General features: G+C 38.0%; 1 protein-coding gene and 1 non-coding gene across 2 annotated transcripts; both read right to left on the bottom strand.

Moving 5' to 3' along the window:
* Positions 1-5,465: 5,465 nt before the first annotated feature.
* On the bottom strand, positions 5,466-5,537 carry TRNAD-GUC (transfer RNA aspartic acid (anticodon GUC)). Its single transcript has one exon. It is a non-coding gene; the product is annotated as a tRNA-Asp (tRNA).
* Positions 5,538-6,199: 662 nt separating this feature from the next.
* LOC103719630 (tubulin beta-7 chain-like) lies at positions 6,200-11,883 on the bottom strand. The gene is made up of 3 exons (XM_008808968.6): positions 11,244-11,883; positions 8,087-8,356; positions 6,200-7,161 (listed from the first exon to the last, which is right to left on the bottom strand). Exons 1-3 carry the CDS (start codon positions 11,635-11,637, stop codon positions 6,488-6,490), a joined length of 1,338 nt encoding a protein of 445 aa, XP_008807190.1. The 5' UTR covers positions 11,638-11,883; the 3' UTR covers positions 6,200-6,487.
* Between the last annotated feature and the right edge of the window lie 1,643 nt (positions 11,884-13,526).

The raw sequence follows: 13,526 nt of genomic DNA, 5'->3' as shown, positions 1-13,526 counted from the left end.
TTCTCGGGTGACTAGTATAAAGGAGGGCATCCACAGTGAAGCTTCCTCCTTCCTCTTTTGATTAAATCCCAAATGGTGCTCAGAATCAGTGGAACCCTAATACAATATAATTCAAAGCTCCTTATAGAAGACTCTTGTGTGAAAGGTTATGTAAGAATTGCTATTTTTTTTTTTATGAAGATAAAGTATAGATGTTCAAATAAATATAAGCCCCAGGTCTAGCCTGGAGAATACTGACCATGATCTCAACAAGCTTCTGGCACCAAAGGAACCCAAAGGAGGATTCCTTGTGGGATACGATCTTATATATTTATGATCAGAGTCGTTGGACCTGCGGAAAAGGAAGGATGATGCTCGATAAAGCGATGCCTGTCAGTGCTAGTTAGTTCTATTGTAGCCAGCTTGGAGCATGAACAGGCTTTTATAATTTTTCAAATTTCAGAACAGTGCATAGTTGCAGGCTAGATAAATGACCCTTTCTGTTCCTTCTCTTCTTTAATTTTCATGAGGATTGCCAAACTTGATGTGGATCACTTTGTCTACTATAAGTATATAAGAGGATCACCTTGTCTATTATGAGTATACAAGAGGATTACCAATCTCGATATATAATACTTTAGCCACTACGGAAATCTAGGAGGATTACTGAACTCGATGTGGAACACTTTGACCACTATGAATAAGGCTGAACAGGCTTTAGAAGTGAGATCCACCATATTAGAAAGCCGAGTCGCATGCCAAAATTTCAGTGGCCATAACTTAGTCATACGATGCCCGATTGAGATGATCTTTATTTCGAAATTGGGTATTTTTGCGAGATCTACAACTTTGGGCCAACCTTCTAGGACATTGAATCGGGCCAAAATTTCATTATTTAGGCCTCGAAATGGATTCGTTAAACTAAAGTTTTTTTTTCTAGTAAGACTTTGATCGGGCATAGATCTTTATCTGAGAAGAATCAGGTGAAGCGACAGAAAGCAGAGTTGATGTAGAAATCGAAATCTACCTCTTCAAAAAATTCTAGTTTTTTCTAGAAGATCTTTTATTAATCATATTTATTTTAGGATATCTAGTTCTATTCAAATTAGAAGAGGAATCCAACCTAAATGGTGAAAAGGAGGACCTCACTAGTATTATAAATAGGGGCTATATACCTCAGTTTAAGAGGTGAAGAATCATTAATGAAAGAAAAGGAGGCTTAAAACTCTACTTTCGAGATTTTTTCATCTTCTTCTAGTTTTCTTCTGAGAGATTCGGGTTGAAGAAAGTATTCCTTCTCCCCGACCAGATCAAGTTGGTGTTAGAGTCATGCTCTTACCTGGTGGAATTCCAATTTGATCTGATTATATAAAGCTGGTATCAGAGCTTTGGTTCTCTATATCTATGGGAGCCTTAGTGCATGGTTTAGATATACTAGCGGTACAAGCAATCAAGAGAAAGGCTATCCGTGCTTGAAGTACATTGAAAGACCAAGACGAGTATGGTTGCTACTTCTACCTCAATGGATGATGAGATGATGGAATGTCTCACACTAGAGGAGAAGATAGCCCAACTCACTGAAATTGTGTCTCGTTTAGCAACGTCTTCAATATAAATACCAACAACTCTATCCTCTATCATCGAGCAAAACTAAGTGGTTCAACCATGAGGTTAAAAAACAAGCATTTTTTCATCTTTAGTTCTGATTTACCAGGAGTTAAATCTTCTAAACAAGGAGAGCTATGATCCAAAAAGATCGCCGGACTCGATGTGGACCACTTTGACCACTACGAATATTCAGAAGGATCACCAAAATCGATGTGGATTACTTTGGCCACTACAATTATCCAAGGGGATCACCAAACTCGATATGAAACACTTTGGCCACTATAGATATCCAGGAGGATCACTAGACTCGATGTGGAACATTTTAGCTACTACAAGTAGAGATAGACAGGTTCAGAAGCGAGATGTGTCACATTATTAAGCCGAGTCGCATGCTAAATTTCCAGAGGCCACACTTGGTCATACGATGCTCGATTGAGATGATTTTTTTTTCGTAATTGGATATCTTTCTGATATTTACAACTTTGGGCCAACCTCTTAGGAGGTTGAATCGTGACAAAATTCCATCGTTTAGGCTCCAAAACAGACTCGTCAAACCGAAATTAAGTTTCCTTTTGAGATAAGACTTTGACCGTGCATAGCTCTCTAAATCTTTTTTCTCCTCGATCGGATCAATTTGCTGGGTTATATTAGAGTGCGTAGTAGAAGTGTAGTAGTTTTAGTTATTTTGAAACTGGTTAGAAACAATAATGCTTTGATCCAAAAGGTATTATGATAGAAGGAGAATATCGTGATTCTTTGGTTAGGCTCGGGCCTAAAATATTTTGGCATAGATCTTCTTTTTCTAGCTCTAATACTATTTATAATAACCCAAGACCTCATTCAAAAAAGCTAGCTCAAAGATTCTTTTTTTGGGTTTTTTTGTTCTGTATAAGTACTCAAGATCTCTTCGGCGAATAATCAATGTACTAAACACACGCCCGCACAGATCGTCACGCAAACACTATCCAAAAGTCTCACATTTTGACAATAGGCAGTTAGAACAAAATCATCTGTACTTAAGATTAGTCATTAGGAAATTAAATTGAAAAAAAAAATGAACTGGAAAGAGATAAACATTGGTCAATTGATGTGTCAACCAAACTCCTGCACGCATGAAATTAGCTTAACAATTCATGCAAATCATCCATCCATCCATCATGGAGTTAATACTGAGTACCAAATAGCCTTTGAATTCTGAAAAAAAGATCAAAAGCTCAAGGTGATTTAGGATCCATGCTCTACGAAAATACTTGAGAGCAATCGGACCTGAAAAGAATATGTTTAGATTTGAGCTTGATGCCATATAAGATGATCTTGAGCTATGCCAATGGTGTCCCCAAGTTCTCCACTAATTCACCAGACTGAACACACCACCACTTCTTTTACATATCTGACATCCTCGCACGTGCCATTGGCATTCTCTGCAAATACTTTTAAGTTTCCCTTCTTTCAGCCTTTCCTGCATAGTTTCAAATTTCTATGGAATGCTCACTCTGGACTTTGGAGTACCATGGGAACTAGTTACATCCAAATACATCCTAGTGGAATCAATAATAAGAAAAAGCATGAATCTGATCTAATCAAAAGATATTAAATCGTATATTAATACAGTAGTTTGATAGTTAGATCTTTAGTTGATTTATTTCAGTTCATTATCTTGCATAATTAATCCATCATATTTGATATGGCCCAAATTAGACCAGCCAATGGAGGGATGATATGTGGCGCAGCAGGGAGCCAGTTTCAGCCAGACTCGAATTCATGGGTTGATACAGATAAGGAAAGCTCAGGGGTAGTGTACATGACTTCTGGTGGCGTCCTGGGCCAAGTCAATGTTGCTTATCTTGACCAAGCAATGGGGGTGGAAATGTGACAGCAATGGCCTCCCTGGCATTGTGTTTTCAAAGACTAGTCCAATGCCTTGCAGGCATGCATTCTTGACCAAGAATTTTCCTACCAGACGGTAGCCTTGTTTTTTAGCATCATCAACTACTCAGATATTCTTCAATTTATGAACCAATTGATCCCAAAAAAAGTAGCTCCAAAGATTGAATTGATTCAGGCCACCTTCATCCCTCTTGTTTGAGATTCGAACTCATGACCTCCAATAACCTCAGCTTTGATACCATATTTGCTTGCTGATCAGTTAACCCAATTTTCCCACCTTTAATTTTTTTAATGTCTAACAGCTTCCAAGACACTTAATTTCTTTTTAATCTATGGTTGCTATCTGGCACTGGTGATCAGTAGTTTGTCCCTAATAATTAGTTGTCACCAGTGATTGGCATTTTGTCACCAATGGCTGTGTTTGCTACTGGTCATTAGCATTTTTTTTTGCCAAATTGTCTTTCTATCACCTAGGACTGATTATCGCTAGTTGAGTGATCCGGCAGGTTCTTCGATTTGCTTTATTTCGAGGACTTAAAATTCATTATTATCCACAATTGTAGCAATAACGCTAGCTTTATAACTTGATTCCTAAGGCGTGTTTTTGAGATATGATCTATATCAATTGTTGCCTTTTCATTTATCCAAATGATTGTAACATAATTAAAAGGGTTTTTTTGGGGTGTAAAATCTTATCAATATCTAAAATTAGATGAATAGCCTCACAAATTTACTATTTGCATGTATACTCTTATCAAATTTTCTTTCTGTATATACACCCATATAAATATCTAGAACTATATGAGTACCCTCATAGCTTTACTACTTGTATGTATACTCAAGAGAATATTATCCTCAATACAAGTTACCGGCCCTGAAAGTAACTTTTGATGAATTTCATAGGTCAGTACATGCTTTAATTAGAGTCAACTGGTTGTAAATAGAATTTGATCCTAATTAATCTACTTCTTATAAAAGAATATGCTAGGTATTTTAGAAATTTTCATTTATTGCCAATATATTCTATCAAATATTGAGTGCAACCTGCTGATAACTAGTGAAATATTTGAATTCATGTTGGTCTAGTGCTATCATCTCTTGTGAATTATTTTTTCGGAAAAAATCTCATGTGAATTATTGAACTTCAGTCATTCTTTGCAAGCCATCAACATGTGAAATTTAAGCCTTTCCTCACCACTTAGTAATTCCAACTATTGGATTAATCATATGCACCAATCGTTGTAATTTTAATTACCAGTTGCAGAATTTAATCCAGCCATCTTGTCATATACTTCCTACATCTAAGTTTAGTCCCCGCCATTCTTCTTAAAAAACACACTCTTGAGTAGTTCAGTCATAGCATGCAAAAAGTGGAACACATAATCATGTACTAGGTATTGTAGAAGCGAGCTTGTTGGTTCGAAGTCTATGATTAGGCTCAAAATGAAATAAGATAATTTAATTTTTAATCATGACTTGAGACCCTCTAGGGAGGATTTAGATCTCATTGAATATGGATTAGATAATGGTGGACATTTATTTCCATGCCTGCTTTAGTTAATCTAAAGCAGTTTTTTCTTTTTCATTTTTTTGTGCATGGATGGGGGGAATAAGGAATTAAATGCAAATTTTATCATGTGTTCTTGTTATGAAAATGAATAAGATTGCATGATATCCAATCCCACAATGAGCCCAGCATCGAACGTTTCAATAAAATCAAAGCCATTGTTACATGCTCAATATCCATTCATCATATTGCCTCTAAAGACTATAATGCAAAGCATATGAGATCCTTTATATTGCAGGGTTCATGGGATGAATCATTTATCGACTATTCTTGCTTAAGAAGAAAATGAACATAAATAGTGCCAATATACATATATATTGCTGTTTCAAAGGGAGAAAGTAGTATAAATAGTGACCCTTTTACAGAAAACAGTGCTAAGGATGGTATTTTATTCAGATGACATGGAAAAAAAAAAAAAATCATTCGCCGTTGCCGGGGATCGAACCCGGGTCACCCGCGTGACAGGCGGGAATACTCACCACTATACTACAACGACATGAATTGGCAATATGGATTGAATATACTTATTTATTCTATAGCCAACGATCTAGCATGACAAAAAGAAATTTTCCTATAACATTTACAGATGAATGCTTTTTTTTTTGGTTGGTTCAAGGGAGGTCTAAGAACCAAGAAGAAAATACAAGAAAATTTACTGTCTAACGAAACAAGTACCGGCTGCATCTGCCATCACCAGAATGGATTTTAAGGGGGATATTGGCAGCACATACACAACCTAGCCGTAGAAAATGCTTGTGGCCAAAAATAGCATTACCCGATGGCTTGTTTAATCTTCCACCTAGCTGCTCATGCTTCACATTTCACAAGCATACAATTGGGTATGGTTGCCCCCCCTTGATTTTATTGCTGTCCATTTCAATCGCACACTAGTCCACATACAAAGTTTTCTCTTGTTGTTTCACTCCTAGAAGAAAATGCCCATATAAATTCCAAAATTATAATAGGCAAGAGAATGAGAAGATTTGACAAGCTCAATGCTGAGAATATCAGACAAGGTTCAGTTTGCGATCACCTGCATGAAGCTAGGATGCACATTTATGTGCGCTTATGCCCCCCGTGCTGGGGCTGACGAGAACCCCTGTGAAGCAAAGAAATGCTACAAAGTCACCAGAAGATAAACAGCTACAAAGACCCAAATGCGCTCAACAAAGGGATAACCCATTACACATTCCATCATCCTTGGTTGAGATTATAAACAATCAGGTGCAGATGAAGCTGACAAAATCCCCAAATTCCATAAAATGCCCTGACCTAACAAACTCATTGCTCTGAACACCATAAACATCACTACATACAAAGAGTAATACAACCATAGATATAGAAAGCATGTCCTCCGATATTGGAAACGTAATTAAAACCCTGTCATAGCAACAACCTGAAATGTGAGAGGAAAAAAAAAAAACTGGATCAGAAAGAGAATGTAACTCAAGCTGCAGCCTCCTCTTCTTCCTCGTCCTCGTACTCTTCCTCATCTGCTGTTGCATCCTGGTACTGCTGGTACTCTGCCACCAGATCATTCATGTTGCTCTCAGCCTCAGTGAACTCCATCTCATCCATACCCTCACCTGTGTACCAGTGCAAGAAAGCCTTCCTCCTGAACATGGCTGTGAACTGTTCACTGACCCTCCGGAACATCTCCTGAATGGAGGTTGAGTTACCAATAAAAGTGGATGCCATCTTTAGCCCCTTTGGTGGGATGTCGCACACGCTGGACTTGACATTATTTGGGATCCACTCAACAAAGTAGGAAGAGTTTTTGTTCTGGACATTGATCATCTGTTCATCAACTTCCTTCGTGCTCATCTTCCCACGGAACATGGCTGAAGCAGTGAGGTAGCGGCCATGCCGAGGGTCAGCAGCACACATCATGTTCTTCGAGTCCCACATCTGTTGGGTGAGCTCAGGGACAGTGAGTGCTCTGTACTGCTGGGAACCCCTTGAGGTAAGGGGAGCAAAGCCTACCATGAAGAAGTGGAGGCGAGGGAATGGGATCAGGTTGACTGCAAGCTTCCGGAGGTCAGAGTTTAGCTGACCAGGGAACCGGAGACAGCATGTAACACCGCTCATGGTGGCAGAGATTAGGTGATTAAGATCACCAACTGCAGTGAAAAGAAACAAAACAAAAACATTAAATCATCAGAGAGATGAAGGAGCAAGATGAAAAATCTGATACTTTTTGACTACTCTTCGGACTATTCATAACCTTCCTACAAACAACCTAAGGCCCCAAAATTGTCTTAATGGTACATCTAGTTCTTCCTATCTCATTTTTTCTTTATAGAATAACAAAACAGCTATATGTAAGTAGGGAATTTAAATTTTCTCAAACATAAAAAATAATGAATAGAAGATAACTAGGACACGAGTAAAACATGGAAAGAGAGAAAGCAATTGGACCAACACACACAATCTTAGATGTTCAAAGATTATTTCGCGATGATATCATGGGTTAAGAAATAACATATCATGAATTAGAACAGTAACATTACATATACGATCCAAATATGAACACTAAAATGAGTGGACAATCATTCAATGCAGTATCACAGTTCCTTGGATTTTTAAAGTCATGAAGTTGCTCACATTCAAAGAGACCTGGAGAAAAGTGGCTTGACTTTTGCAGTAGGCAGTAAGCAAGGAAGACCAAGGAACTAAGAAAGTTGGATCAATATTGTTGAAAAGAGTTTAAAATTCTAGCTTCTACTGACTATTTAGCCCCAATAAATAAAAAAGTTCATAGCAAAAAGTGGCAACTAGAAAATAGTATTATCAAAACAGAGTTTCAGTGAACTTTAGGTTACCAACAGGACAAGTATCAGTGATTTACTATCACAGTTGTCACAGGCCCAAAACAGCATGTGACACAAAATGTATGGGGTACAACATATTGATATTAGTGATCAAGCACATTAAAACCCCTATCACATGTAAACTCAATGAGTTCTTTCGCATACTAAATAAAAATAAAAAATCATAGAATTCAACGAAAATGTAGACAACAAATTAATATGAAAACTAACTTACAGGTAGGGGTTGCAAGCTTCAGGGTGCGGAAGCAAATGTCATAAAGAGCTTCATTATCAAGAACCATACATTCATCAGCATTTTCAACAAGCTGATGAACAGATAGAGTGGCATTGTATGGCTCTACAACAGTGTCTGACACTTTCGGCGATGGAAAAACAGAGAATGTCAACATCATGCGATCTGGATACTCCTCTCTGATCTTAGAGATGAGAAGGGTGCCCATGCCAGATCCAGTTCCTCCTCCCAAAGAGTGACAAACTTGGAATCCTGTACACAAAAATGATTAGAAGGTTCATTATTATACTGATAATAAAATAATCAAAACTACACCATATGAAATAGAGGTGGCAATCGGGTTGGGTCCAGTAAAAGATAGATCAAAAATCTATCGACCTTAATCCGGCCCATTTGTTTAGCGTTTGTTTGGATTTTCTTAAAGGATTGGACTGAATATTATGTAAGATTCGTAGATTGGGCTAGTACGACCAGCAAGATCACAAGCTAAAGCTAGGCTTGGTCCACTATGGGCTAGGCTGCAGCCTACCTGCTGAGGTTGTTTTTTTCTCCCTATGGGATACAATTCGGCCTACTCCAAAGCTATTTCTAGGTATTTTATGAATACAGACCTAATCTCGCCTATAACATGTGATCTTGCTGGTTGTAGCAGCCCAATCTACGAATCCTGCAGGATTTTCAGCCCAATCATATAGAAAAATCCAAACAGACCCTAAACAAGTCAAAAATCCAGACCTGAACCTGGCCATATTAAACAAGCAATCTAATACGCTCTACCGGGTTGAAACAAGTTAGACGTGCCAAATAATTAAGCATTGCCCCACCTAATATGAAATGAATAGCACATTGAGAAATTTAATATACATGCATATAGAAGCATGATAACTCATTACTGTGAAAAAGTGAGAATTTTTCATATTTCTTTGGAAAGTATCACAAAATCAGATAAAGAGAAAAAAGACATCATTTAATACTTGGAAATGTGTCATGCAACAAGTCGACTTAGCAGACAACCAACCAGTTAGTTAACTATGAATAAGAACAGTACAACAAAAAAAGAAAAAAGAATAAGAACAGAACAAAGAGCAAAAGCTAAAAACTCATGCATGATGCATTTCAACTATACAGCCTGATATTAAGTTCCTGCGTCTATGATTACAAGGGCATACTACTTCAATTGAGGTTTCAAAGGCAATTTCCATCTTTTTATCTAATGTCAAAGTGTACATAATTCACTGCTTTCCTAGTTGAAGCTTCAAAGATTGTTTAAGCCCAAAATTAGATCTTTGATTTAAAACTTTGGAGTTAGCTTTACCTCAACTAACATGTCACGGCTTTCCTAGTGCAAAAGGTTACAAGAGATTGAAACTTATACCCATACAACTGAGCAACAAGGTAGGCAATAATAATAAATCTGGCCATCACAAATTTATCATTCTTAAACTGCTTAGATAAAGGGACACAAAAATCCGCAATATTAAACCAAGCAGGACTGCAGACATTTCTATCATTAAAAAAGTGTGCTGCTGTGCAATGAGACTAGGATCAATAAACCCTATAGTAGTTGCAATCAGATGTGTGAATATCTATCACAATGATGCTATCACACTAACTTCAGATATATGTAACATTCTATCCAGTGTCACCATCACATAGAAATTTCAAAAGACAGAGTTAGGACACTGAAGCAGGTTTTAATAGGCCAAAGAGTGAGGAACTGATCAACACAGAACACTAGACTAGTACTGAAAGACAACCTAGCTAAATATTTTGGTTCTAGCAAAACATAATTCAAACTCTCACTTACTGAAACATATCATACATAGCTAGTCCATGTATGGGGATGTAAGTAACAACTTGACCTCTTTTGCATGCAGGCTACAGAAGTAAAATGCATTATAACACAGCAAGTCATAATGAACTGCTTATTGCATCAAGTTCCTAATTTAGCATGAAGAATAAAAGTCGGAATAAGAATAAATCTCATGATCAGGTGATGGGAAATGCGACTTGCATATATGTTCAGTATAGCCTTCTCAGTAAGTGAGGATCCAACAGAAAGATATTCAAATATCTAATATTCCAAACTAGCATAGCATTTTCTTGGTCTTGACATACTAAATTAAAAAAAAATCGAGTTTCTAAACATCTGAAGTCATTTCTTAATAATTTTTCTATAAAATAGAAATTTGTTCTTTTACCACCTAAAAACTTGTTTTTATCAACTGCGAAAACTTTGGTGCATACAAAAGACACAACGAGTAATGCATGGGGTTATCATTAGATCAACTAAATAATTATTCATCAAGTTATATGATATATTGTCAAAATCTACATGACTAGATGTTTTAGCGCTTCAATTATCACAAAAATGCTTCCATTAAAAGCATTGGTGTTTTATATTAAAATCCTACCGTGTACTGCATCAACCAAGTGAGTCTCACCATTGCCCATATGGCCTAAAGATTTTGTTCTTTTTCCCTTTTGACCCTTTGGCTGAACCCCGTAACATTAAAGATGATCTAATGATAACCATCTATAAGCGATAAATATGATATAAAATCAAATAAGCAACCTCAAACCAAAGCTATATATCTGCATATACAAACTTTTATAAACAGGAGACAACATTTAAAAAGAAACTAAAAGAACATCCAATTCTCATAAAACAGCGAATCTAGACAACAGATAGGAGGAGATAAAATTTACATAATAAAGAAAATGAACGTTAAAGAAGAAAAAAAATAAAGAGAATCCATACATACAGTTCAAATTTCATCAGATCAAAAGACAAGAAAAAAAGACAGATAAAACTCAGACACTAGCGGGAGAAAAAGGAAGGCTAAAATTATCCCCTACATTTCTTCAGCTGGAATACAAAATCCAACACCATTCCTAAGAAACACAAAAATTCAAAATCAATAGATCCAAGATTCCTAACGATCGACAGAAAACGGGAAAAGAGCCTTGAAACCTTGAATTTCCTGAAAGAAAAGTCAAATTTCATTTAAAAAACAGAAAAAAAGAATAGAAATTTCAAAACATGAACTAATATCTTCTTAATATCAAACACAAATTACACAAGAAATCAAAGAAGAATGAGAACAGAAACCTCAAGTTCCACCAAAATTCAGCATACCTTGCAAGCAATCGCAATTCTCGGCTTCCTTCCGCACGACATCAAGAACCGAGTCGATGAGCTCCGCGCCCTCAGTATAGTGCCCTTTAGCCCAGTTGTTCCCGGCCCCGGACTGCCCAAAGACAAAATTATCCGGGCGGAAAATCTGGCCGAAAGGCCCAGATCTCAGGGAATCCATGGTCCCAGGCTCCAGATCCATGAGCACCGCGCGGGGGACGTAGCGGCCACCGCTGGCCTCGTTGTAGTAGACGTTGATCCGCTCGAGCTGGAGGTCGGAGTCGCCGGAATACCTGCCGGTGTGGTCGATCCCGTGCTCGTCGCAGATCACCTCCCAGAACTTGGCCCCAATCTGGTTCCCGCATTGGCCGCCCTGGATGTGGAGGATCTCCCTCATCTTCGCCGGATATGCCCTTCTCTAGGGTTAGGATTCAGGTTTCAGCGATCGCCGGAACCAGAAAATAGGAGCAAGAAAGAGGAAAGCGTGGAGAGGAGCTAACGGGGGCGTGAACGGAAGACCTTTGTGTCGAGTCTGGTAATGCTCAGTACGTTTACCACCATCGATTCTGTAGGGATGTAACGGTTGGATATTCTATTTTGTGCTCCCATTGTTTGGAAGTAGCGGTGACTACAAGCAAGATCTTTTCTACCTGAGAAGGGAGATCGCCCGTTGGAATGATATCGCATTTCTGGACAGTTGTATATAATCTCTATGCGGAATAATCATCAGCCCGTCCGTCAATGGTTGTTAGAGGTGTTGACGCTCTTTCGACGCATCTATGGGCGGTGTACATTCTACTGTATAGAATATTCTATGCGCTTTTATGGAGAAAGCGCCTCGCCTTGTGACGTTTGGATATTTTTATTTTTGGTAAAATTACAATAATATCTCTTTTATCTTTACAAATTTTGAAACTCAGCTTTCATTATTATTATTATTATTATTATTATTATTATTATTATTATTATTATTATTATTATTATTATTATTATTATTATTATTATTATTATTATTATTATTATTATTATTATTATTATTATTTTGTACAACAATGATTTACAGGTAATAGGTATGAGTGCAATCAATAAAATCAGAAAAAAAACAAAGAATAAGAGTGACCTTTCTAAATAAAGCGTCCAAGAGGACGAAGCCATCTAGTCAGCAGAACTATTGGTCTCTCTCTATAGACATGTATAGTTCGGTAGAAACTACATTCATCTAAAAGCCTGTGGATATGAGCAGTGATTTAGAACGAGCGCCGCGTCCTTGACCTCGGAATCATTCGATCATCGGGGTCAGCTTTCTCTCAAAAAGAATGTGGTCCGCGCACAGCACATGTTTTGCATTGGTGATGTCCTCCTATACGGCTCCAGGCATAATACTAATTACGGCTAAAGTACACGATGATAAATCGTTCACTTTTCAGAACATTCCAAAATGGCCCCGGCCGATAGCCTAAAGTCGCAAATAACCAAAATACCCTCTCTCTCTCTCTCTCTCTCTCTCTCTCAAGTAACTTCGAATGACGTTTCTGCAAACCCTCTCCCTAGTTTCGATCGTTCGCTCCGAACCCTCCGCTTGCATCCTTCCTCTCCCAGCGATTATCTGGTGATCATCGAAGATCCGCCCCTCCATTGGATGCCGGTCGTCCCTCCATTCTTGCATACCACTGAAGTAGCCATCGATGTTCATCAACATTCCGAACAGCCACCTTCCATCCACTTGACACCCGTGTTGTAGAACAAGGGTAGCAAGCCCTTGCATGGCCATTCAAAAGAAACGAGAGAGAGGTGCCATGGATGAGAGCTTCGAGGTGCGATTGAAGCGGCTCTTCAGCACTAGGACTCTTTCTATCTCTTCACCTCTTTAACTTCCAGTGATATTAGTATCTTCATTTTTATCATTAAAAGGAAATGGCATCGGAGAATATGAAATCATGTTTTCTATCTCATTTCTAGGATGAGACTAGTCATGACTAATGTATGACCATGTAACCCCTATCTTTTCATGAGCATCATTAAGGATATGCTTATCTGCATCATCCTCCGTTGATCTACAATTTTCCCTTTCCTCATCCTGTTCGGATGTACCATAGAATTCTTTGGTGGAGAGAAAGGGTGACAAGTTAGACGGCAGAGGGTAGATGTGGGTGCAAGCTTGCCACGGACGTCGGATTAGCTGTTATCGAAGAAAGGATAGAGAGTTGCTAGGTCCAGATGACTTGACCTTTAAGGATTTTCACTACCATCGCACCTCCATTCGAAAGAGATGGATTTGGCAGATAG

The sequence above is a fragment of the Phoenix dactylifera genome, chromosome 12 (genome assembly GCF_051530095.1).
Source record: "Phoenix dactylifera cultivar Ajwa chromosome 12, Ajwa_hap1_PhDact_Kaust_v1.1, whole genome shotgun sequence".
In the NCBI taxonomy this organism is placed as follows: Eukaryota; Viridiplantae; Streptophyta; class Magnoliopsida; order Arecales; family Arecaceae; genus Phoenix; species Phoenix dactylifera.
Note: the sequence above shows the minus strand (reverse complement) of the source record. Positions and strands in the feature narration are given on the sequence as shown.